Below are 26,768 nucleotides of genomic sequence, written 5' to 3'. Positions count from 1 at the left end.
AACTCCCTTAAGTGGTGTTAATATTTATATTAATATTTATATTAATATATATATAATGGTCAAGATGCACGTGTGTACAGCCTTCTACAAAGTGATATTAATTCAATATCCAAATCCTAATTTGTACATCAGTCAAAACTTATGATTTTACAGAGACTGTTGAAATTATGCCCATCAAATTCCTGTATTTTCATGTAAAATATAACAAACTCATCCATGTACACAAGCCCTATGGTTAGGCCAGCATTATGAAGAATTAAATGTGCAAATTTATGTGTAATTTAAAATAAATTTGTAAGTTATATGGAATATATATCCTATATATTAAATAGTCACAGATTTCATCGTGGTGGAAAACAAATAACTCTGGCCAGGAAACCAATTTGGTTCAACCACTTTGGAGCAACTTCTTTCCTTTTTTAATGGTTATTGCTGAAGGAGAAAATTTAGTCTTCCTTTTGCTTCCAGATATACCCATGGATTCCACATCTCCCACGGGTAGTAAATAGATATTGATTTTCTTCATAACAGAAGTACATTATTACAGTGATTAAACTGTAGACCTCCCTTTATGATATGAAAAAATTGGAAATTGGTGAGCTAAAGAGGATTTATGTTACAGAATAGTTTGGGTTTTTCTATTCATCAAGCTGTAATTCATAGTCTAAATGCAAAGCTTCTGTGTATATCACCCTTTTTAAGCAGCAGAAACTGGCATTTAAAATAAATGCTGATATTATAATTATCAAAGCATTATGTCTGTTAGAGCTGCTAATAGTCACTTTGCTTCATTTTTTTTTAATTTTACATTTGTCAAAATCCTGACAAGCATACTCAGATAATGTTAGATTCAATGTTGATATTGTTACTCAACAAGAACATTGATTATGTCTTAATAGGACATATTCAGTAAGCATTATATGCAATTATCATCTTAAATGAACACAAGCATTTATTTAGCACCAACTGAAATTATTTCAATCCAAAGAATTATTCTTTCTGGTTTGCATTATATTATAAAGTCATTAGTACCAAATATGATATGGCAGCACACTCCTGATACAGAATTATGCATGAATACATAGTTTATAAACTGAATTATAAATAGAAGAGTCGAGGCACTGTTGCACCATTACAGAAATACAAATATTCACAGGATAGCCAGAAAACTCTCTATTGATAATCAATGTTGAAAGGATCCTTAAAACCCTTGTAAGGATTTTGAATGTTCTGTGTGTTGTTGGCTCTTCCCAAACACAGTTTGATTTAATTTCAGCAACTTTTTGGGAATTTAGGGATTTCTATTCTCCCCAGTATTATTTTTTGGATGAGGACTGAAGCACCAAAGAAGGTGCTGTGGTACTGAGTGTGCCCTGCCCAAAATCTGCAATCCATGGGTGTCCTGCAGGGGAGGAATACTGGATTGGGGTTTCCTGGGGAAAGTGGTTGGAGTCCTGCTGCTGGCAGAGCTCTGGGTGCTGCTGCAGCAATCACAGCCTCAAGGGCCCTAAACCTTCCCTGTAATCACCCAAATAGTTCCACTGGTCCCCACCTTGCATTTTGAGTGTTGCACTGATGGTGCTGCCAATTCCAGCTGAGTTTGAGCCCAGATCAAGGCTTGGACTGTTCCTGGTGCTGGTGTGAAATGACAGCCAGGGCTGCTATTAGAATATCTGTAATATTGAAGATTAAAACCCAGCAGACCCCCACCATCATGTGTTTTCATTCAGCATTTCCAAAAGCTCTGCCCTGGCCCATTCAGCTGTGAGTGCCTGCCCTGCACTGCTGGTTTCCCTGTGCTGTGGTTTGCTCCTGCTGGCTCTGCCAGAACTCTGAAAAAGTGTCACTGCTGCCTCTCCCTGCTCTGTGTGCTGAGCCAGCTCTGTCAGGAGCAGGGCAGGGGATCTGGTGGCAGGGTTAGCTCTGGTGGGGTGGCAGGGAGGGACCTTTGGAGCACTCAGGACACAGCTCACCCCCCTGGCAAGCCACAGGAGCTGGCAGCACCACCCCTGCCTGGCTGAATGACTACAGGGAAAATTGATGGGGAAAGGAATGGTTTCTCCTGCTGTAATTATACAAACCCTCTCAACAGTGCCACACTCCACAAAGTCACACTAGATAAATAGCAAGTGAGCTGATGTTCATTTATTAAAATAATCCATTGCCCTTTGGAGCTGCAGATGCCACTTGTTGAGAGCTGGGGCTTATTTCTGTTGCTAATATCTCACTAAACAAGTGGTATTGATTGGATTGCTTTAGCAAGGCTGTGCTTAGGTCACTTAGGAGCAGGCCTGGGTTTAGTGGCAGGCACTGACTTGGTGGGACATGTCTGAGTCTCTGTGGGGTCCCAAAATGACACGAATTTTGGGTGCTGCATTTATTGCTCCCCTGCAGCTGGGCAGGGATGGAGATGGGGAAGGAAGGATGTTCTCCTTCACTGCCTCCTTCCAGCAGCACTTTTTGCTCACAAGACAGGAGAAAAAGGAGGGAGAACACACTGGGGTCAAAGGTGTGAGGAAAATGCTGAGGAGGTGCCATGAGATGTTCCAGAGCATCCCTGCAGGATGGGGATACTGGGAGCACAGGGAGCCCTGCCCTGCCTGCACAAATCCAGCTTTTGGTAAATCACCCTGCTCCAAACAATCCCTGGCTCAGTGGGAGAATTCTGAAAGGTCCTTTACAAGAGATGCAAAGAGAGCCTGTGATGGGAACAAGGCTCTGCTCAGGGTCTGCATCTGTTAGCAGCTGCTTCCTCCAGCCAAGCAAATATTTGGTGTCAGAACGAGTTGTAGGAAGTGCTGCATAGCAGGGAAGTGTGAAGTGTTCATAATTATATGAAACACTACTCAGAATTCAATGTTTTTCACATTTTGTGCGAGCTTAAACATTGGGCTGCTGTCACAGGCGTTTCTGCTGCAGTAGATGCAATTTCTGGCATAAATGGGCTTGCTTTCAATAGAAAATGGGATGGTTTTCAAGGGAAAAAAGGCCAATTTGTGAGTAAAAATGGGCTTCTTTCTGTGCAGAGAGGCTTATAAACATGAAGTGTTAAATGGCTTTGCACATTTTCCATACAATAATAACGACTTTCTAATCAAAATAATGAAAAAGTTTCAGCTAGGGGAGGGGACAGAAGTCTCATTCAGGTTTTAATGCACTTTAGAAAACAAATATATGAAAACTGTAGATTTAGTTACTTTCCATGGGTTGAGTCTGTGTTGCAGGCATGTCTGTAATACTCCTTTGTGTATTTTTTAATGATGTTATAAATCAAATTCCTGTTCTTGGTTTGCTGCCTTCTGAGATGAATTTCATGGAATAATGTAAGACTTCAGGAAACAGATTTCATAGGATCCCCTGTGTGGCAGTGGCATCTGATTTCCTAGCAGCCCATATGTTTTTAGAACAAAATTTATCTTCTGGCTTGACTTGTTGACTTTATGTGCAAATATATTGTTTCATAATAGCTGATCTGATGAGTAACTGAACTGAGGTGGTGGCTTCTCCCTTGGCCTAAAAATGCTTCAAAGTCTGTGTGCTGAGGAGCTGGGATCTCCTTCTTACATATTCTCAAAAAAAAAAAAAAAAAAAAAAAAAAAAGAGGCACATTCCCATTCCAGAACTGACAAAAAAAAAGGTGTTTTTTTTTTCTAGATTCAGGTTGCATTTTATGAGAGGAAATTAAGTTGGATTTTGCTGTGGTTCTGCAGTAGATAAGGACCTGGCAATCAGATATCAGCAATATAAATCATTAATATCACTCTACACATTTGCTTTGGGCAATAACTAGAAACCTCTGCCAGTTTTGGAAACTGATTTTTTGTTTCTTGCAGTGAAGCAAACTTAGATTAGCAGTCTAAATGCTAATGCCCAGAATGAATGGGATTTAATAAAGTGAATTTATATGTAGATTGTGACATTAGTATTTAATTATGTACCCATCAGAACACTGATGAAGCAAGCTGCTAAATATTGGTGCACTGAAGGTAGAGCTTGCTCTTGAAGAGCAAGAATATTTTAATTTCTTACCTCTTTCCTAATCTTCCTAAATAACAGGATAAATTATGTACTGTTTACCAATATTCACCTTCATGCTGGATTGCAAATGAGGTTTCCAGGGTAGCAGCTGATCTGACAGAAAGCTGTGCCTGTGTTTCAGTAAAACTATGATAACAGATCTGTTCCTCTGCTGTGTTTTATTAGGCCAAATAAAGTTTTGGTGTTTTTAAAATTTATTATTTTAGTATTAATTTAAAATAGTATGTTACCTCTGGGGATTGTTTCTTAACTTCTCCTTTTCTGCTTTTTGTTTTTCTTAGACTATGGAAAGCCCAAAGTATGAGCTGGTTATAGAGGCCAAGGACATGGGGGGGATGGATGTGGGGCTGACAGGCACAGCCACTGCCACCATCCTCATTGATGACAAGAATGACCACGCACCAGAATTCACCAAGAAGGAGGTAAGAGCTGCCATCTGCTCCCCACAAAACAGTGCAAGGAGTAAGAATTAGCAGGTTGATAAATATAAATACATAATTATATAAAAATTTATATTATATATTATATATTATATATTATATATTATATATTATATATTATATATTATATATTATATATTATATATTATATATTATATATTATATATTATATATTATATATTATATATTATTATATATATTTAATATATATATAATATATATTTTTATATATAATATGTTTTTATATAAATATATAAATTCTTTAAGGAACAGAATGTTTTAGCTGGGTGTGACAGACTTTCCTGGAGCTGCTCTTTTCTTTTTTTTTCCCACGTTAATAAATGTGTGTGCATCAGTTCCAAACCACAAGGTAAAAAAAAAAAAAAAAAAAAAAAAAAAATGTCAGATTTGAGATTGGCTAGCAGGGTGCAAACCCATGAAATAAATTTTCTGGTGGTAACTTTGCTCCTGTGGGGGGAAAATAGGAAAACTGGCTTAAGGCTTTGGATGGTCAGGACTGTGGATGAAAACAATATTTTCTACAGCACTTCCCCTGTGAGCCAGCCAGAGTTTGGGGTTCTGTAATTACAGCTCCAGTCCTAAAAGCTTCAGATGTAACCCACAGGTGGAATTAGCCAGGAAAGGTTTTTTCCCTATGAATTGAATTCAGCTGAAGGGTGCTGGAAAATTCTGATAAAACCCCAAAACCACCAGCCCTCCTGCCCTGCCCAAAAAACCCACCTGGTTTTTGGTATCTGGAGAGAATGAGAGAGTTTTAAAAGTTTCACTTAAGAACAGGTTGGATTTTGCTATAAAATTTTCCTGGGGCTCTGTAAACTTTTAAGGAAAAATTCCCAAAATATGAGAAGTAAACCTGAGGATCCTGATTTTAAGGTAATTGTGGATTAAGAAAAAGGAAGCCTGTTGCTAGAAGTTTTTTTTTTTTTATTTAACCTGAAATATATTTTTAGCTTTTAAAAATTTGTTCCCTGGCCTAATATCAGGAGTTTGGCAATGGATTATATTGAAACAAATTGCTGTTGTTTTACTTGAATAATTAGTCCTTTTATAAACACCAAGTAAATGAACACCAGATTCCAACACGACAGAGAAGAGTTAAAAAAAGAAAAAATAGAAGCAATGACAATTTTGCCAAGGAAATATCTATAATTACACCAGCAAAAAGCTTTGGCAGTTGTGTTTCAGTCAAAAATTATCATGGAGAGACTGATCCAAACCTTTCAAGTGCAGAGGTGACAATTAAGTGACTATGAACAAACTATTAATTCCTTTAGAATTACCTTTTAGATCAGGCCTTTAATGCTCTGAAAGCTGCTTCCTGACAACCAATACTTAAAATTTCTTTGAAATGCTGTATTTCTTTTAACCCTCTGGAAAATAACAGTGTACAAGAACAGCTTGGTGTATTTAGAAATGAGAATTTATTGGATTAATCATGTCAGTCAGAGTCCTGCCTACTTGAATTTCCAAAGTTGGAGAATTCTTCTCTGGAAGAAACATTTCTAGATTGAATTCTTTTGAAGAAGTCTTTTCTATAATTATAAATGTTTGACTTAATAATTTGGCAATTTGGACACAAAAATTCCAAATGTGCCTGCGTAGCCACAAATCTATTGTTAGTATCAATTTCTGTGGAAATTCAGAAATACTCAAAAATTCAATTCTGTCAGAGACAGTAAAAGATGCTTTATATCCTGGAAAGTTCAGGGGTTTTAGCATGGAAATTAAATAGGTGTGAAGAGACAGCATTGTCTTGTTTTCTTTGAAAAGTCTGCTCTTAGATATTTTTCTTGCATTTTTTTCCCCTTTTCCATAGTGGCATCTCTTTTTCATATTAATAGTTTGATGTGGGTTTGAACCTTCCACTATTTAGAGCTGCTAATGACCTCAGAACTCTTCCCTCTGCCTTGCTGAGTGATATTCCCATTCCATGGGGAAGGCAGGAAAAATCAGCCTTTGATGAATATGTGGTGCCAGCCCCCCTTAGGAGCAGGTTCTGTGTTTAAAATGAGGGGTGTAAGAGGGGGGAGCTGTCCATCAATTGATTTATTGCTGAAAATCCTTAGTTATTATATTTTAATGCCACAGGCTGCAATACTATTGATTTAGAGCTGAAAGAAAAAAGACAAAGAAAAGCCCAAATTCAGTAGATTTGAAGCTTTGATTCTAGAATGCAGCTTCTGTTATTTATTGTCTTACCTGCTTGGACCCTTCCAGGGATGGGGCAGCCACAACTTGTTCCTCACCACCCTCACAGGGAGGAATTTCTTTCAAATATCCAATTTAAATCCGAATTTCTTCAGCTTAAGTCCATCCCCACATGTCCTATTCCTACCTGATCTTGTGGAAAGTCCCTCTCCTGGAAGAGGGAGCACCTGTCCAGGGATTCTTCTTCCACCTCCCTTTTCCTCTCCCTGCATCCCTCCTGGGCCAGTGTGGGGCAGGGAATTCATCCAAGGAGTGCCCTGGCTGGGATCCAGCAGGGCAATTCCATCATCACCTGCAGAGCAAGAGCTGAAGCCCTGGAGGCTTTGATGGCTCAATAAATGAGGCTTTGCTTGGTGGGATCCAGCCCAGTTCATTATTTGCTTACTGCCAAAATATCTGTCTTGTTCTCTCACATCCACTTTTCTGCTAATAATAGGCTCTGAGCAGTGTGAAAAATCCATTCAGGTGTGCAAACAGCACCCTGCTCCCTCCAGGGGTTTTAATAATTTCATCTTTAATGCCAAATAGAGCAATATTTTAAGAGTGTCTCCAAAAATCCCAGGTGAGGTGGCAAAGTCTACCTTTTAAAAGGTCACAGTGGCTGGGATATTGTGCCAGATTGAAATTGCAGAAACTGAAAATAGAGATACCTGCAAAGTTAGCAACCTCATTGTAAAATTTACAACTTTATTTCTAGAATGGGAAAAAGTTTTTAAATTAATTTTGTGAATTATTATTATTATTTTGTGTCACAAAGGATTTTGGAGTTTCCTTTCCAGCAGGGAAAGGCCTTAGGCTCAAATTTTGTTCAGCAGCAAGGGATTGCTTATGTGAAAATAAGGAATGAAGCAGAGCAAGGAGCAGGCACAGATTGTTCTGGAAAAGCTGACACCTGGCTTGAATCCTGCAGGATATTCCAAGTGGGTGGGAATGAGTGAACACTAACGGTGCTGAGTATTGTCTTCATACCTAGAATTCACAAAAATGAGAATTCTGTCCTTGTGTCACTGTAAGAGTGGCTGATGGATCACTGCAGTGTTGTATACTGCAAAAAAAAAAAAAAAGATTTTAGTCTGGAGTTGATGTCACTGTGGCTGTGGAGTGATGAAAAATTAAGAGTGTAGCATCTGCTGAAAGACACAAGCTGGCAAATTCTCCTCTCCTCTGCTCCTGGAGGCTTGGCTCTGCCCAGATACTGCCTAAGACCTGGGGGAGGAAAAAAATGAGATTTAGCATAAGAAAGATATGGACTTGACCTCTTTCTGTCTTTTCTTCCTCCTCCAGAAGAATAGTCCAATGAATCCTTCTTATTGCATCCCTGCCTGCAGAGTGTGTGCTCAAAAATGAGATTTCTCTGACTCTGTTTGCCTTTATCTTCTGCCCTGAATTTTTAAAACTTCCATTGCTGCTCTTTAATGTGTTATTTTCCCTAAATATCAGATATGTTGTCTTTCCTTGGTAATTCCTGCCAGGCACTTGAGAGAGGAATGCAGGGTGTGGCTCAAGGGGATGATTTTGCTGCAGTGCCCCCAGTTCCCACATCTCTCCTCTGCCACAGATTTGGGACTGCAGCCCATCCCCAGCCAAACCTGGAAAAGTGGGATTTGTCACAGTGCTCTCACTGGCACATCACAAACAGAGACTTCATTTGGCCAGGGAACATTCCTCACAGAATTCCTCTTTCTGCCTCTTCCAGCCTCGCCTTCAATTCCATCCATTTCTGGGACAAAGAAATGTAACAACAGAAATAATTCTGTCACACCAGGGAGAACAAGATTAGGGCAAATATTTTTTTTTTATTAATATATATGTTTTTAGAAAAGAATTTTCCAGTCTTGAGATCTTGCCTCCTGTGAACAGAATAAAATTTGTGTAATTTGACAAAACACCACCACGGTGAGACTTGAGATACACCAGAGCTGGGAATCTTAAGTGAAAAATATGGTTTGCTCCCATTCTGAATACCAGCTGATAAATGGTTTATAAAAGAGTAATAAATGACTAATGGGAGCTTTAATAAATGATTCATCAGCTCCTGTAGAGAGCTGTAAGTGGCTGGGCTGCTTGTCTCCATGATTTATGGTGACTTGCAGCTCTGCCTCCTGGCTCAGTTGTGTTTCCCACTGGGTGAAGCAGCCCCTGGAGGACAATCTGCACCTCTGGTTCACAGAGGATGTCAGGCTTGCCCAGCACCATCTGCAGAGATTTATTTTGCAGCTCAGACTGTTGAGAAGTGGGTTTGAAGCTTTTGAGAGTGCCTGTCTTAATTCTTGGTATTGGCTAAACCGTACTGAGGAGCAAATATGGAGCTAAAAGCAAATTAAAGTTCCTCCTGGATCACTTTTCCATATTTCTTATACAGAAACATCTCTCTTGGACACAATGCTTTTATTTTCTGTGGCAAACAGTTCTGCCCATTGACTTGGCATGCTTAAATCCAGCAATCTCACCTCTCCTTCTCCTGTGGGCTGAGTCCTTCTTGCAGGGGAAGTTTTGCCCTGTGAGACTCCTAATTAATTTTGTTCCTTTCTGTGCAGGACTTCCAGAGCTGCACCACACCTTTAGACACAATCATGTTAGTGGCAGATGATTCCCTTTCCAACCCCTTCCCTCAGACCTGTACATCTGGCTGGGAGAGATTTCTAGTGAGAACCACAACTGTGTGGCAAACAGAGCCAAAGTGCTGTCCTCTGACTCAAACCCAGCTGGGCAGCACGGCCAGGGCTGCAGCCCTCTCCCATTCCCTGTAGGGATGGAAATCTCAGTGCAAACCAGGCTGAGCAGAGACAAAAGCAGCAGCAGCTGCCAGGGTGGCTCAGAGAGCTGGGGAGAATAAACCAGTTTGGAGAATAAACCAGTTTGGAGAACAAACCCACATCCCAGGCTGCTCCCTCCTGCTGCTTGCTGGAAGGGCTGGGGGGCTGGAGCAGATGACAAGGCACTGCCAGGCTGGTAGTTAAAAATCAGAGTTCCATTATGGCCCAAAAGTGATGGGAGCCAATCTAAAACTCCTGCCCAAATTGGATCAAACTCCCCCAGCGCTGATCAGTCAGGAGAAAGAGTTTTGTGGGGTGGATAAAACCACTACAGCAAAACGACATGAGCAGAGTGCATATTGGAATTTCCATTTGGCTCCCGTTTTTGGGCTGGGAGACAATTCACATGCAGAGAAATCAGAACTCATACAGAAGCTCAGCAGAGAAGTGTAAAGCCTGTCCAGCTGTCAGTAAACCTTGGCACAAGGAGCAGCTTCAGGATGGCTGGGGATCACCAGAGAGGAGCTCTGTGGCCACCCTTGCTTTTTCTAGAGCTGGAAGTACAGCTGGAAAGGCTCCTGGAGCATATCTTAACCTTCAGAAACCTCTCCACCAGATAAATATTTGCACTGACCTTTTCACTCAGCTTTATTTCCACTTCATCTTCTTGCAGGAGTTCACTAAAACACTTGACATACCTCCAAGTGCCCAAAAGTCTCCTGGAAAGCAAATGAAAGATGTTACCTGGTGTATTTTTCATGTGTGGCAGACAGAATTTATGAAAGGAAACAAAAAATCTAATAGCAGCAAATATTTTATTTTCTAAATGAAGACTGTGAGCATTCTGTTGTCACTGCAAATGAAATTGAAATTTTTAGTGTCTGTACCATTTCTTCCTGATTAATAATTGGTCATTGGTCTCACCTGTGGTGGAATTCAAGGCATCCAGAGTTTTCTGAGCTGTCATGACTTATAAAACAGGTTTCACATAAGTAGTTTAGGGACCTAACAATCTAAATAACAATCATGTAGATACCCCTTCTTTTTTTTTTCTTAAATAATTTTAGATGTTAAAAAAATAATTTAAATATTGTTGGACTTAATAAAGTAGCTGTAAAGACATCTAGGGTCCACTGGAGTTCAAAAAACTGGGTTTAGGAGCATATATTGCTTTAACTCTCTCTAAGTGCAATTAAGATTCCAAATATCTGTCTCTCTTCTCAACACTTTCAAATAACCTGAAAAAATGCCCACGATCAAGAAGAATGTTTATTAATATTTCTGAGTTGTGGTGCTACCAAACTAAGGACATCTGGAAGACTTATTTAAACAGTCTGGCTCTCTGGATAATGAAATTACCCTTTTTGTTTTGTTTTTTTTAACTTCTGCATGAATATTGTGTGCCAGTTTTAATCAGAATTAGCTGGTTGAGGATTCTGTGTGATGAGAAATGCTCAGCACCAGTCAGGATTGAATTACCAATGACCTTAACAAGAAATACTCTGCTGTAGCATTTCAAGAGTAGAATAACTTCAGAGAAAGGAAAACAAATGTGGTTATTCTGTGCATTGACTGAAACAGGGAGCTCTTCAGCAAAAAAAAAAAAAATGAAACCAAGCCAATGAAATAATATTGTTTGGAAGAGCAGTGGTTCCTGAACTCATCCAGATTCACACTGTGTGCACAATAATCTGTATTCATGTGGCTTTCAGCAAGCTATCTGCATCACCAGTGTAAGCACTTTGTCCAAGAACTTCTGCAAAATGTGTCCAACACAGAGTCCATCCACTTATCACATAATTAGGGCTGGATACCCTGCATGGCAGCAGGCTCCTGCATTTATCTCTGCTCCTGAGGGGTGACTTCACTGCTTTGTGCTCTCCACCCAGGTCAGGGAATACATGAAGTTGTCTATTTAATCTCCAGATAAACACATTGCAGCAGTACATAAAACAACAGAGTGCCTGGGAGCAGTGAGAAACACTTGCAGAGTGCAGGGAAGGGTCTGAGAACAGGAATGATGGCTCAAGCAGAGGGAATTTGGGGAGGAGCACCAAGTGCTGCTCCTCCGGGTCTGATTTTCCTCCCAGCACTCTCCAAGTAGGCTCACACAGTAAATTCACATTTTTGCCAGTCCTTTTTCTCTTTCCCCACTTTGTCCCTGCTCCTCTCCTGCCCTTTGTCCCCTGGCCCTGGTTTGCTGTCAGCAGCTGATCTGAGCAGCCCCTGTGCAAACCCTTTGCCTTGTGCCAGCCTGCTTGTGGCAATAACAGCAATTCTCACTGCAGCTGGCCAATTCTCACCTCAAACCCATTCCAGTGCTGGCTTATCCTCCACAGGCTCCTTCCATCTGCTTCTGCAGACAGCAAATATCCAAACACTGCGAGCAGCACAACAGCCATAAACCCACAATTTATTGTTCTCTGCTCCAAGAAGTGAAGGTTAATGTGCTTCCTCGACGTGGTCTATGAAGTGTGAACTTTACAACAGATATTAAGGTCAGGATTACAAAGCAAACAGTAGCAGAGAGAGTTTGGAGTACCTCTAGCACAAACACACTTGGGTGAGGAGCTGGGGAGCTGAAATTAAAAAGGAAGGGAGGCTCAAACAAAGGCTCTTGAGGGAAGCACAAGCTAAACAAAGATAATGTCTCCAGACCTAGTCTTGGAGCACTTATTCAGGGAAGCTGTATAAACATAATTATTAGCAATCATCACCAGGAGTGGCTGTGTGATTTTCCAATTAAACAACAACAACAAGAACAAAAAACCAGCTGGAATTTTGGACTTTTCTTCAGATCAAATTAGGACTGTTTTCTACAGATATTAATTGTTATGGACATTTAGAAATAATTTGAGTATTATTTTTTTTTCCTCTAAATGTAGTGGTGAAGCAGCATGGAAATTTCCTTTGATTTCACTCTTCCCCAAGAGTTTTCACAGCATATTGTACTTCATTAATTATCCAAGGAATTCCAGCTTCAGCTCTGACTGCTGGCAGGTGACACAGAGACTTCCAAGGAACTTCACACAGTTGCTTGCAGATCAAGATACAAATTGATGCATCAATCTCTTTTCTCAAATTAACTTTAGAGGTCTCTGTTGGGAGACCTTGTTTGGCTGGGTGACATCCAGCTGACAAAAATCCTTTAGGTGGAAGCAGGGATTTCTACACTGGCATTCATTGCAGAGTGACTCTTAAATCATCATCATCTTCTTCATAGAATCCTAGAATTATTTGGGCTCTAAGGGACCTTAAATAATCTCATTTTATGTGCCATGGCAGGGACATTTCCACTGTCCCAAGCTGCCCCAATGTCCAGCCTGGCCTTGGACATTCCAGGGATCCAGGGCAGCCACAGCTGCTCTGGGATCCTGTACCAGAATTGTGCCCACCCTCCCAGGGAGGAATTTCTCCCTAAAATCCAATCTAATCTTCCTTCTTTCAGTTTAAAGCAATTCAGAATGTAAATTGGAGGTCAGGCAGAGAGGAAGAGGTGACCAGGAATTTCCTTTTTGATCTTGAAGGACCTTTTACTCCATGTATAAATTATTTCAGTTCCTCACCTGTGGAATGTGACATTTTAACAGAAATACCAATAGTTCTAAATCTCTTTGTCTGACACAGCACAGCTGATTTGAGAAGTGACAAACAGAGGAATTGTTAGAAGTGTTGTAAAATATCACTGTAATCCCACACGTTCAGAAACCCACACTGTTAATATGCCTGCAGCATCTGTGGGAGTTCTGTTTTAGAAGCAGGATTAAACATGATAACACACTATAGATCTTAACATATTCAATTTGCAGCAGACAAAGCCCTATTTAATACCAATTACACAATATGTGTGAGCTGGTATCATAGCTGCAGTTTATATGAGCAGAGGGAATTTGTGAAGCTGAAGTCTATTCATTCAAAAATAATAGTTTATGTGACTGCTTGGTCATTCCACTAGAGTGGAATGAGTTTTGTGATCAGTTTATCAATTCCTTCACTGACAAGTGAGATTTTAAGATTTTTCTCAGCAACACTAAAACTGATTTGGCTACTCCAAAATTTGCTAACCATCTGTGCACACGAATCAAAATGTCAGGATTATTTAGACAAAATATCTTTTTTCCTTCTGCTCTGAAGCATTAAAATAGACAATGGATAATACTCACCATGCTGAAAGGAGCTGTAGGTTTATTCAAATAAAATTTTTAGCAAATGCCTGTGAAAAATATTAATTTTGGAAAAAATAAAATTATATAGGTCTGATTGTGTCTTGAACTTAGTAGAATGAAAATGGTGTTGTTACATGTAAGAAAAAGCAGATTAGGGGGCTCATACAGGACTCCTTGTAGTTACAGTCCCTTTTGAGGAAAATGGTTCTGAAGTGGAATTTATTCCTACCCCTGTAGCTCCTTTGGCTTGTTTCCAGGCCTGGTTCTCCTTGGAGTTCCAGATGCTTCTTTGCTCAAAGGGCAGCCCTTTCTCCAGCCGTCTGTCTAACAGTCACTTAATATTTATTTGTTTTTACAAATGTATTCCCTCGTGTTCCCAGCCCATATGTCACAAAAAACGTGTAAGCCCAGGTCTACACAGAGTACTGATGTTATCTTCCCTTTCCCTTTCTAGACTTTGACCTGATTAAGAAAATCCAATTGTTTTCCTCACCCAATATTTCCCTCCAAAGCTATTGCTGTACAGCCAGTCCTTTGGAGTTTTCTCCTCTTGGGAAGCTTTTATAGATATTTTTTTCTTCTACTTCCCTGTGCTAAACACTTATGTCATCTCCTTGATATTTAATTTGCCCAGTACTGAAATTTATCCTTCAAAGCTCCTTCTGCCTGTTGCCTCACTCTCATTTTTTAAGACAAAACAAACTTCTCTGTTCCAACTAACCAAAGAGCAAACTCTTGGGTTTTCCCCCTTTTGAGCCTATTTTTTAGTCAGGAGTCTGTTAGGAGCCTTCTCTGAATTTTAACAATTTAAATTTTCCTCCCTCTCCAGACTCCTCCAGTCTGTCCTTTGACTCTCTGAGGTTTTTCACTCACATTCCTCAAACCCTCTGCTCCTGTTTCCAGAGCAGTGATGTGCAGCACACTCCTGACTGTATCCCCTGACTGCTTTTTGCTGAGGGACTCCCCTTTCTCTCTGCTCTTATTTTCATCATTTTTTTACATGGAAAGCTTTTTTTTTTTTTCACTATATCACCAAAATTTGTTTCTGATACTTGTCCTCTCATGATCCTTGTTCTGTCCCCATGATTTTCCCCTTTTTTATCACCTCTGGAAGACCTTCCTTTTCCCACCCCTTGATGCTATCCCCCAGTGAACTCTTCTCCCTTCCCTCATCACCAACTTCCCTTGGCAGCCACATTTTTGTTTTCAGTGCCTTAAACTGACTGTTTGCTCAGAGCTCACAGAATTCTCTGTGCACCCTTTGCCTGCCTTCTATAAATCGAGCCCTGTCACTCTTGTCTTCCCCACATCCCCTCATTTGTTGTTTTTAGGTTTTATTTCCTCCTCCCCAGCTCATTTGTTTCCCCCATCTCCAGCCACCAGGGCTGGCAGTGCCCATACATTAACTGGCACTGTCAGATGTTCTCAGATCAATGATTTTGTTTCATTTAGAAGACTGATGGTGAGGAGAGCACTGCTGTCCTCAAGAAGTTTAAAGGGTTGAAAGCAATCTTTTAGCTAAATAAAAAAAAACAAAACCAAAAGTTTGAAGAATCAAAGGAGTTATGTGAGGAAGTTTTGAAAGAAACATAAGGAAAATCAATCCTGCTAAATAAGCTTAAATCTAAACCAACAGTTGTCTGAAATACTATCAGGGAAGAAGATTTATCTGTGGCATTGATATTCTTAACTGCCTGCATCCAAACTGTGGCTCCCATCCAAATGGAGATGGAAGTGCAGCTTCAGACTGGGAAGTAAATCTGGATTTCTATACATATATATATATATAAATAGAAACACAAGCCCATAGGTGTCTGCCTACCTAAACTGAAGACCTGCTGTTTCATTTTCCTACAGCTGCACTTTCTAGCATGAGTTAAAACAAAAACCTGGACTTACTTGTCTGTTTCACAGAGGCACAGAGTCATTTAGGTTGGAAAAGAGCTCTAAGATCAACAAGTCCATTTGGAAATAACACAATATATTTCCATATTTAGGAATAACACAACTGGCATTTGAAAACAAAGAACATTGCTTCTGATTAATTGATTCAGTGAACGAAGCTAAGAAACCTGTGTAAGTTTGAAGACAAATGAAGGGCAGGCTTTCTGATTTAGCAGTTCTGACCTTTTCAAGTTTTTCATCTTAAATAATAATTGAAGCCATAAGTAAATAAATTCAGCTTTGCCTGCAGATGTTGAACTCTTTAATGTCCTTTTCCTGTGACACAGGCACTGCCTGATCCTCCTGGCACAAACAGGTTTATCATGCCTCATGCTAGGGCTGGCTGACAGTCCCTGGGAACTGTTTTCTTTCTCTAAGCATTTGATTAAAATGCAGTTCCAATCAATAAACCTGTGAATGTTGCTGGGAAGTGTTCAGCCAGGGGGTCTCTGTGTCCCAGGGGTATTTCCATTCTTCAATCCCCCTGTATTCACCAGAGAATTCAATTACAAAGAGTCTGGTTTGCCTGGGCTGCCTGTTGAGGCTGTTTTAGGCTGTTTGAGGCTGCCTGCAGGAGCACAGGGTCACTCTCCAGTGCTGCTGGATAAATCAGGGATGTCAGCACTGCCAGCAGCACCCCTGGGAAATCTCTGCCCTGGGGAGGTCAAATGGGTCACCCTGCTCTCCTTTGGACAGTGGGAACGGTGTTGGGACATTATTAAAAGGTTCTGAGATCCAATTTTAAGTGAGCTTCACTTCTCAAGGATGTCAGACCCGCCTGTTTCCTTGAGTGAGGGTGATCCCAGCTGATCAAAGAGCAATATGTGAGCACTAATCAGTTTTAGATGCTCCTTACTCCAGCAGCAATTGCTTTAATGCAATCAATTAAAAGGAAATTTTAATGATCTTAATAATGGTGCTTTTAGAGGGAACATGGCAGTTAGTATCGAACTCCTAATTTATTGTTTCCCATGGAGATCAGTTTGGAAAATCAAAACACAGCTTTTAAAATGGACCACCCCCTGCAGGCTCACTGGTTTATTTCTTACATTTGCACGTTGGCTTTGTAAATAATGGCAGCATAGAAACAATGAAGCAATGCATCCATTTCTAACTTCTGTGTTATGGGAGGAGCAGGGGAAATGTTCTGCTCCTGCCTGGGTTCAGCAGAAGGTGGGACATGTTTCCATGCAGCCAGGAAAAGCATCTCCTTGGTTTCTTTAATGGACTACTCTCAAGGAAAACTCTCCTCTTTAGCTGCCTGTAAGTGCAGACTGGGGCTCTAGTCAGCAGAAATTCGGCTACATGGTGCACATCTGAATTATTTATTCAGAAATAATAAGTGTGCTTTATCAACACACACTGAGAGGATTATCTGTGTTATATGGGAGAGCCATTGTAGAGCCTTTCCTGAACTAATTTGGGAGTATTCAGGAAGCACCTTATTCACTTTTTAATGCCTGGAGTCCAGACTATAGGTTGAAGCTCACTTATCCCATCAATGTATTTTTCTTAAATTCCTAAAGCAGGGGCAGCATTACAAATGTTAATGCTACTATTACAGGATCATCACTTAAAAATACCAGCATTCTCCAAAGGCTCCAGCAGTGTGTCATTTCCCTGCTTTATTAAAATGAATGAACAGATGTACAATTTATTTCTGCTGAACTATCTTCTAAATTCATAAGCTATTTCTCATGTGCCTGAAATCCTTGTTGGTTTCCCATTTTTTTCCCTGAAAAAATAAAATAAAATAAAGAAATATTCCACTATCACATTTATCACTCTGGGGATATAAAGGAGAGTATACTCTCCACTTCATCCACTTTGGACTAACACCCCAATACAATTTAAATCCCATCTCTTCAGGGCTGTTCCCAAAACTCAGGCACTGGAATCTGAGAGGAAAAGCCCCTTGCTGTCTGTGCAGGTGGCTCCAAGGCCATTGTCCCCAACAGGACAAGGTGACACAGAGCAGCTGTGTTTAATCTTTTGGGCTGGTGCTCACAGTGCCAGTGCAGGAGATGCAATTTCTCAGCTGGATGTCACAGGAAACCAAGGAAGGGACAAATAATGGCTGGGAAGTGGGAGAGGTGAGAAGGTTGGGTGTGATTGGAGTGAAATTTATGGCTGAGGAGCAAGTGCCAGCTGGCCCCAGACACTCCAAATGTGCTTTCTGTGCCTTGCAGCAGAGAGGAGACGTGGCAGGTGCTCCCTGGGAGGGATAACCCAAACCAGACAATGCAGAGATTGGAGGGAATGAAACTGAGCACGTGAAACAGAGATGTTGCCATGGGAAAAAATGAGCATAAAAACCCCAGACAGTGCTCCCAGACTGTCTCAATCCTGACCTGCTGGCAGGGCTTGTGGGCAAGGCAAGGGTGGCACTTTGTTTAAATTCCACGTGAGGGATGAGTGGATGACACATTCTAGGGCTTCTGGCAGCATTTCTTCTGTAAATCCTATTTCTAAGGGTTTATATTATAAGCAAATTAAAAAAAAAAAAAAAAAAATCAGAGGTTTGATGTCGAAAACTGAATTTTCAGGCTCAGATTGTGGGGCTTAAGTATTTTTAATTTTTAGGGATTTTTTTTTTTTTTTTTAAATAAAAATCACTTTGGCAAAGAGAGGAGCGGAACAGAATGCAAATCAATCTGCTTTCTTCATTTCATAGCTGCTCCAGAATTTTAATGCAGGCCTTTAAATTCCTTTTTTGCTAGACAATTCAGGAAAATGATGAAGTAATGGCTGAGATTTGTTAAAAGCATGATTTTCTTCAGAAATCTTGTCTGCTTGGCAGGAGCAGTTTGTTCCTGGGGGACTACAAGGGGAGAGTTTTAATTCACTAATAAAAATGGAGGAGTTCTAAGTGGAGCAGGAATTTTGCTACAGTGGCCACGTTGTAGCCTCAAAACAAATAAATTTCAATATCTGGCACTGCCATTCTTGTCCCCTTTGGATCCTTCCCCAGGCTGAGATCTGAGTTATTTTCCTCTCCCCCTTCCTCACATTTTGTTGCCAAAGGAGGACATGACCAGCTAGGAAAGCTACACAGGAAAGGCACAGTTTTTATCTGCAGTAAGAGTTATTTAAGAGTTATTATCTCTATCTCCAGCTGTCAGCACCAAACCCAGCACAGTGAAGAGTCTTGGCTGATGGGGAGTTTCAGACTGGAATCTCAATCAGGAAATTCTTTCCTGTCACTTGGTTTTGGCACAGAAAAGAAAAAAAAAATCATGGCAATCCAGTGAACTTCCTGGGTGTTCACGAACATCATGAACCTTAAAAATGCTAGAAAATCAGGCATATGTGTTTTGTTCTGTATGGATTCTTGGATTTGGGTTTCTCACGAAGTTTTCAGGGAAGGACTCTCAAGATATCCTCAGATTCCTCCCTCCTGTTTATGTAATTTCCAGTATTTGCTTATTGTTTCCTTTAAGAGCTTTGGGGTCTCTGTGATGTCCCAGCAGTCCTGTGACAAGTTCTGCCTCATACCTGGTGAGGATTCCCCTTGCCTGCAGTGCAGCCCAGCAGTTCTTGGCTTGTCTCTGTGCAGGTGACACCCAGACAATCCTTTTATCCCTGTGAGGTTACAAACCCTGGAGCTCTTGGCACCAGCTTGGTCGGATTATCTTCTAAAATGAGCAAAGCAGCTAATAGCTGCTGAAAGGTTATTTATTGCAGAAGCACACCAGTCTCAAAAGGCACAGTCACAGACATCAAGGTCCATGCTAGGTTTTGGGTTAGAGTTCCAAACAGAAGCAGAAGCTGCTCCCTGAGGTCGTGGTGGGGCCAATGCTGCTCCTGTCGCCTTCTTGGGTCTTGGAGTTGATGGTGAATAAAAGCAAAAAAGCAATGGCAGAAAAAGCAGAAAAGGTGATGGCAAAAAGCACCAGCTCTCCCCAATACATACTCTTATATAGAATCTTCCCAACAAGCTGAGACACAAACTCAAACCACCACTCCTTAACCTATTAGAATTCCAGTTTCTTAATAGACTATGCATACACTCTATCTTGTTCTATCTGAAAAATGTCAGCAATATTTTTACTACAGCTCTATTATGTCTAAGCACTGTCTACCACTGTGGGCCTGGAGCCTCCACTGAAAACATCAGCATGTTTTTCAACCTTCACTAGAACTTGCACTTCTATTTTAGTGTTTAAACCTTTTACTTACTAAAAGCATTAGAGCTCATACTAAAACTTACTGACTTACTTACTTATCCTAAAATTTAAACTTACACCTCTACCTTATATACTTCAATAAACTGATACCTCTACCTAATATACTTCAATAAACTTACACCTCTACCTTATATACTTATATATATGTATATATGCTTCAATATTAATATACTTCAATCCATCCACAGGCTTTAATTCAACCCCTGAAGAATTCAGAGACCCCCAAACTCACTGACTCCAACATATCCCCAACAGCTCCTTTGATACCCAGAATTATCCCAGCCCATGTGCTTTAGAGCTCTGCCTGTGCCCTGCTCTTTGCCTCCCTTGCTGTGAGCCAGCCCAGTGCTGAGCAGATGGAACAATTCCTGCCTCTGCCCTGCATGCCCAGCAGCTCCTTGCACTTCCCTGGTTTTGCTGTTTGCACATCAAACCACCTGCATTGTCCACAATTCCTTTTCCAGCACAGAGCAGGTGACAAAACCAACGTCTGCTCTCTGTGGTTTCTTCTTTCATCCTCAGCACAGGAGGAGAGGGGTGCATAGATTTGGAGGGCTTTGATGAGATGGGGTTTTGCTGCTGTTTGTTTTCTTCTCTACCTGTGGTTTTGTGTTTGATGTGGAGAATTGATTAAGCCATTTGGGTGTTGTCTTTTTATTTGTTTTGGATTTTGTAGCAGAACAGGCTGAGAATATTTCATGCACAGAGGAGAGCCTGCAGGCACTGTGTAGGTTCTGTAGGCACTGTCTGTAGGTTCCCAGCTTTATGTCCCACTTAGGACACTCTGATTTTCTCTAATACATCAAATTTCTGTCCTGCAGCTCCTACCCTGGGCTTCTCTTAAGGCAAAAATGCTTACAGCTGTGCCAGGGTTTGTCCTGTGGGCAAATGTGCCCAGGGCTCCAGGAGGAAATTCATCAGTTCCAGGGATAGTTGAGAGTGAGCTTCATTAAGAGAATGTTTTATAGCCATAGAGCATTTTTCATTCCAAAAAACCCCAAAGGAACATACAGAAAATGGATCTTCTCTGTGGGCAAGCAGAAAATTAAATTGCAGCTTTCTCCTGCTTGCAGAGAAAACAGAGGTCTAAGACTTCATTTCCTTTATTAAGGATTTCTACTCAGGAAAGTTGCTTTAATTTCTGAGGAAGCATTGCAGGTAATGCCTACCCCTGGTGTTGTATTTTTACATTCAAAATCTTGGTGGTGGGTAAAGGGAATCTCACCTTATATACAAAGACAAGAATTTAATGTTAATAAAATTGAAAACTAATCACATTTCATCCTAATTCTTGGATTAATTCTAATCCTAATTCTAGTTCTTAATTCAGATTGAATTACTGAAACAACCAAACAAATATTCTTCAACTTGGAAAATTTTTCAGTAGTGATAATAGGACAGATGTAAAAGTGTTTTACACACTTTTCTTAGCTCCTACCCCTTTTCCTGCTGTTTCTCTCACTGTTTCCTTGCTCCTCTGGGCCATAAAGTTGGTTTATTCCAGTGTTTGTGGTCAGGGTGCTGTGGGGAGTGGCAACCCCTGGAGTCCTTTGTAGGACAAGCAGGATGCTCACTCTGATCATCTCCCTTCCTGCCCTTGGGATCCTTTGGGGTCATGTCTGTGTTTTTGGATATTATTCCCTCTTCCTTGGCCTGAAGCTCAGTGTTAGGTCCAAATTTACCATTTTCTCTGGTGTCCCTCAGTTCTGTTAGATCCCCTAGTGCCCCTTTGGAGCTGTGATCATCACCCACCCCAGGGCTCAGGATCCCTCTGCAGGCTGCAAACCTCACTCACAGGAGCTGCTGGACACTTGCAGGTGAAGGGCCTCGAGGTTTTCAGGGAACAGTAAAAGGAAATTTTGTGTTTCATCCCAGACACAGCACTTGGTGCTTCGGGGGGCTGAGGTACAGAGTGGAGTCTTTAATGAGCTCCCCAAATCTCTGTCTGAAATCACCACTGTGCTCTGCCACAGCTGATCAAAGGCTCTCTGCATGCAAGAAAAATGAAATGGTTCTCAGCTAAACAGCAAAAATCCACCAGAAGTGAAAGTAAGACCAGGAATCTGTCAGGGGCAAGTAGTGAGAGCCAGGAGGAGCAAAATACTAAATTAGAAATTAAGCAGAAATGTTCATCAGTTGGAGCACAGAAGTCCTGGGCAATCTTTCTAATGTTATATTACAGCAATTGGAATAGATATATATTTTCTTTTTTTTTCTTTTCCCCAACTGCTTCACTCACTGAATTGATTGAATTAAATGTGTTCTGTGGTGCCAGCAAACCTCTGACCCCAGTTACTCAGGATAATCAGGGGGTAATCAGCCTGCTGTGATCCCAGCTCCAAAGGAGCAAGAACATTGTAAGGTTCAGGGAGCCTGAGCTGGCATTAATCAGATGTCGTCAGGGTTTGATTATAAATCCTAAATTGATACAACATGGTTTAATCCACTAAAAATTAGGTATCTACATATTAATCACCAAGTTGAATATCTGCACGTGATTGCTTTTCTAGTAAGTGAAGTCAGGTGTCAATGCCTTGGAATGTCCCACAGTTAGTCATAAATACAATGATCAGCATCAGCACAAAAGCAGCATTAGCCAGATTAAAAAAAGATTTTGTTCTAACCTCGAATAGATTTTTTTTCCCCTTCTGTTGGAGTTTTACAGCTCCATTGAAATTGTTCCTTGTGTTTCTACTCTAATTATGAGCTTACTCAGAGGCAAGAAATAGGAGATGGTTCTGAGGTATCTGCAAGCTCAGCATTTTTCTGCCTTCCAAGGGGAGGAAGGGTGGCTGCTTACAGTATATCACACTGCTGTGTACAGAAATAAAGTGGTATTTATTGTCCCTTAAAATGATTTCCCCTAGAACTGGCAAGCTCAGGTGAAAAATCTGTATCTAGAAATGTGTGTCAGGATCCAATTAATTCCTCCTGTACTGGCTGTCCTTGGGAAGAGCTCAGTGTGGCAATACTGGTGCAGATGTATGAGCACATTACATGGAGGATTCTACAGGAGGGGGAGAGCCCATCCTAAAAGAGGAATAACACAGTCCCTTAATGAACTCATGCTCTTCATACATGTCCTGATTTAAGAGACATTCAGCCCTGCAGTAAAGCTGTTTGATACAAACTGGAGGTGATACCAAATTCTTATTTATTTACTGGTGCCACCTGTATTTCCTGGGAATGGCCTTTATTTGCATGAGACATTTGGTGTGCTTGGAATCAGCTGCTGCTGAAGGATTTCCAGGCATCCCAGGGTGTTAGCTGGGATCAGGATGAGGGGATTGCACAAAATCTGGGCATCCCAGCAAGTGTCAGAGCTGTGGCTGTGTAGGTGCCTGCTGACCCCCAGCCCCTCCACGGGGCACATCTGTGCTCAGGGTGATGCTTCTCCTTCCAGGGACCACAACCAGCACAATGCCCTGGGACAGCCCCTCATAGGTCATAGAATCATAAAATCACTGCATAGTTTGGGGTGAAAGGACCTTAAAGCTCATCTCATCCCAGCCCTGCCATGGCAGGGACACTTCCCACCATCCCAGGCTGCTCCAGCCCCAGTGTCCAGCCTGGCCTTGGGCATTCCAGGGATCCTGGAATGGGACCCTGGGCACCTGTGCCAGGTCTCCCCACCCTCCCAGGGAACAATCCCTTCCCAAAATCCCAGCCAGCCCTGCCCTCCTTCACTTAAAGCCATTCCCCCTTGTCCTGTCACTTCAGCCCTACACAAAAAGCCCCTTTAGGGGCTGCAGGATGATTATCTGCAGGTGCCTTTATTGAAGAGCTCTGGGAATCAGGGGTACAAACCCCAGTCTGACTCCCACATGGATTCCAGATGGACATGTTTTTATATCCTTCTCATTATATAACTATATATTAATTATTAAACCCACATTGTTCTATTGTATACATTGATCTTATCCAAGCATATATTATTGTAATTTTAATCAGGACCCCCCAAACATCCTTTCCCATGATTCTTGTTACAATTACATTGTTTCTCATGATTCTTATTACAATTAAACAACAATTATATTCAATTACCAAACAATCATTATATTTAACAATTGTATTATTTATCATATGAAGATTAGGTGCACACAAAGCTCAACATTTATTCCCAGGGCCTGGTTCCCTTTACCAGACCCAACCTTTCTTTCCACCCCCTGAATCTATTGTATATAATTCCCATGTTTTAAAACATTTTAACCCTTTGCTATCAGGGGGGCTCTAAGACCCTGACACAAAGGCAGGTCTGGCAGATTGATTTCCTATTTTTGGGTGTTTGGGCACCACTTTTCTCTGTCCACAGCACAAGTGCAGAACCTTGGCCTGTTTTGACCTCCCTGCTGATTCTCAGTGCTCACACAACCAGCTGGAGAGTCCTGCCAGTCATTCCCAATCTCTAAACAGCTCAGAGAGAGTTCAGTATCAGCATAGAAAAATACCCTTAGCTAATTTTTATCTTCCTTATTAATACAAAGGAGCAAATGGAGGCTTAACCATTTGCACAAAACCTACCCAGCTGAGGCTGCAGTGGTGTTTGTGTTGCAGAAGGATGTTTGGGTAGGAAAACATAAATTACCAGTGAGAAAATGAAAGGGCCCTGAATGTTCCCTCTGTGACATTCTAGACAAAAAATAAGCACACAACGGGCTCTCACAAGAGGAATGTTTCATTTTCCTTTATCACAAATATTTTTCTTTCAAGGAAGGATGAAATGAGCGCTGGCAAAAGGAGCTGGGTGGTGGAGACCATCAGCAGCCTTAAAGCAGAGAGCAATAAATCCATTTAGCATGGCTGAGACTTTTCCCTGACCTCTCACAGCTGTGCAGTGCCAAACCAATCATCTGCTGCTGCAAGAGGTGCTGAAATCTCAGTTTCCAAAACAGGTTCACCCCAGCTGCCAGAGAACTCCCTGACCTGCCTTTGGAGCACTCCCCTCTCAGTGGGGATCACCCATGGCCATTAGTCAAACACACTGCATTTGTATCTATTATTCTTTATCCTTGACCTTGGAAACAGAATTTTTCTGTGCTAACAGGGTTACAGGCCCCAGGTCTTTGTTGTTCCCATCCTGAGTAATGAGAGCTCAGTGCTCACCTGGATGTTCAGGATATAATAAAGATTTTTCTGCTAGGAGAGGAAAACAGAAAAGGAAAGAGATCATTAATCATGAAAGTTGACTTATGTCTCTGATCTCTAAATGATTATTCTTGTATCATGGCTTTTTGATAGAGCAGTAATGTTTTGCTCAATGAATGTTGAGCCAACTGGATGTAGACTGGATAATTTGAGGAAAAAAAAAAAAAAATCTTGTATATCCAGGAGAAGAAACTATGTGCAGTAGACTTCATTCATCACTTTGTCAGCAGACTTGGAAGACTTATTGTGTTCAGATGGATTGAAATATGGAGTGCTCAGCCCAAATTCTCCTTTCCCCACTCAGCTTTTCACAGAAAACAAAATGCTGGCTCGAGATTTCATTTCTAAAATTCAGACAGATTCTATATCAGTGCAGATTATGCTGCCTGTAAACTTCCATCTGTACCTCCTGCTTCCACTGGAACAGTGTGATGCCTTGCAGAGCTCTTATCTGCTTCCAAAATAGAGTTTTCAAACCAGGATAACTTCAGACAGCTCTCAGCTGGAGGGGCTTGTAAATCTGGGGCATCTCATCCCCCTCAGCTGGCACAACCTAAAATGCCAGAAGTTTGGGGAATTGATGGGATTTGTAGCTGAAATATTCTGGAGATACAAGTTGTTTGAAAGCTTGGAGTGGGCCAAAGAGCCCAGGAGGAACCTGAGGCAGAGTCAGAGCATCTGCTGTTGGCAGCTTGGGCCTTGACCAGCTGTAAACTGGCACCAAGAATATCAAGGTACCAGAATAGATGGACAAGATGCCTCTAGATTTTTATCTAGACATTTTTTTATTCTTTCACCTATTTAGAATGAGGCATTTCTTTTTGTGTTGTTTTTGTTTGTTTTTTTTAAACTTCTATTTCTTTAGTACTTTTGTATAGCAATAAAGAATTGTTTTCTTATCGCTTCCTAGAGGTAAATATGATACTAATTTTAAAATCATCAGTAGGCTTCATCTGCTGAAGGTCTTGTCACTGCCCATTGTACTGAGCCACAATGAATTTATTTATACCTGGGAGCAGATAAAGCCCTTAGAGAAATTTCTCCTTCACTTCCCTCAATCTCCCAAAATTTCTAGCAAATTAACTGGTTCCTCCATGTGTTAATGCTAATTTTAAGGAAAAAAAAAAAGTATTGTCATAAAATTCTCCCTTTTTCCTATCAGTTTACTATTCAGAGAGGAGTAAATTCACCTCTGCTGCTGTTCAAGGTCCTTCATAGTGAAGGTAAAAATTGCAACAGTGGAAGAGGATGTGTTTTCTGAACACACTTTGTGTGCAGCCCCAAAAATGTCACATTCAGGGAAGCAGCAGGAGGAATTTGCTGCTTAAATTAAATGAATCCCACCTCTAACTGGGACTGGCAGGAACTCCTTGCAGAATGAATCATTGGTGACTTCCAGTTTTTCCTCTTAGGAGGGCAGTACCAGTAAGTTCCACCATATATGTTCAGATGTTCAGCAGCAGAAAAGCAGGTTTGGGTATGAGAAAGTCTCTGCTAGAAATGGAAAAGGACAAAGGGACCATTTTACAAGGGTCCCTTTCCTTCCCTTCCCACCATCATTAGGATAACTGGGGGGAAAAGCCCTGTAAAACTTCCATGCTCCTCAAATCTGGTGGATGAGGAAAGAAAGAAAAATCCAGTGAGGTGCATTCTTTTTAAAGTTCATTCCATTTTAAGAAGACATCCAGCATCTTAGAAAGAATACAGGCTTAACACTGGCCTTGCTGGGGAGTCACTGAGGAAGAATGAGAGGAGCTGGGTTGGCTGAATTCAGCACAAGGAGCCTCATAAATGTGAAAGGCAGAGCTCTCCCTGGGCAGCTGAATAGGTGCAGTCTGCTCCTCCAGCCCTGCTCATCATGGA

General features: G+C 41.1%; 1 protein-coding gene across 2 annotated transcripts in view; it reads left to right on the top strand.

The window, feature by feature from the left end:
- The window catches only part of CDH13 (cadherin 13), a 425,128-nt gene that overhangs the window by 342,011 nt on the left and 56,349 nt on the right, over positions 1 to 26,768 (top strand). For both annotated transcript variants that reach the window (XM_056500421.1, XM_056500420.1), the window contains exon 8: positions 4,320 to 4,460. In XM_056500421.1, coding sequence (XP_056356396.1) covers positions 4,320 to 4,460 — 141 coding nt within the window. The remainder of the gene's footprint in view (positions 1 to 4,319; positions 4,461 to 26,768) is intronic.

Source organism: Oenanthe melanoleuca, chromosome 11 (assembly GCF_029582105.1).
Source record: "Oenanthe melanoleuca isolate GR-GAL-2019-014 chromosome 11, OMel1.0, whole genome shotgun sequence".
Classification (NCBI taxonomy): domain Eukaryota; kingdom Metazoa; phylum Chordata; class Aves; order Passeriformes; family Muscicapidae; genus Oenanthe; species Oenanthe melanoleuca.
This window is presented reverse-complemented; position numbering and strand designations above follow the sequence as displayed.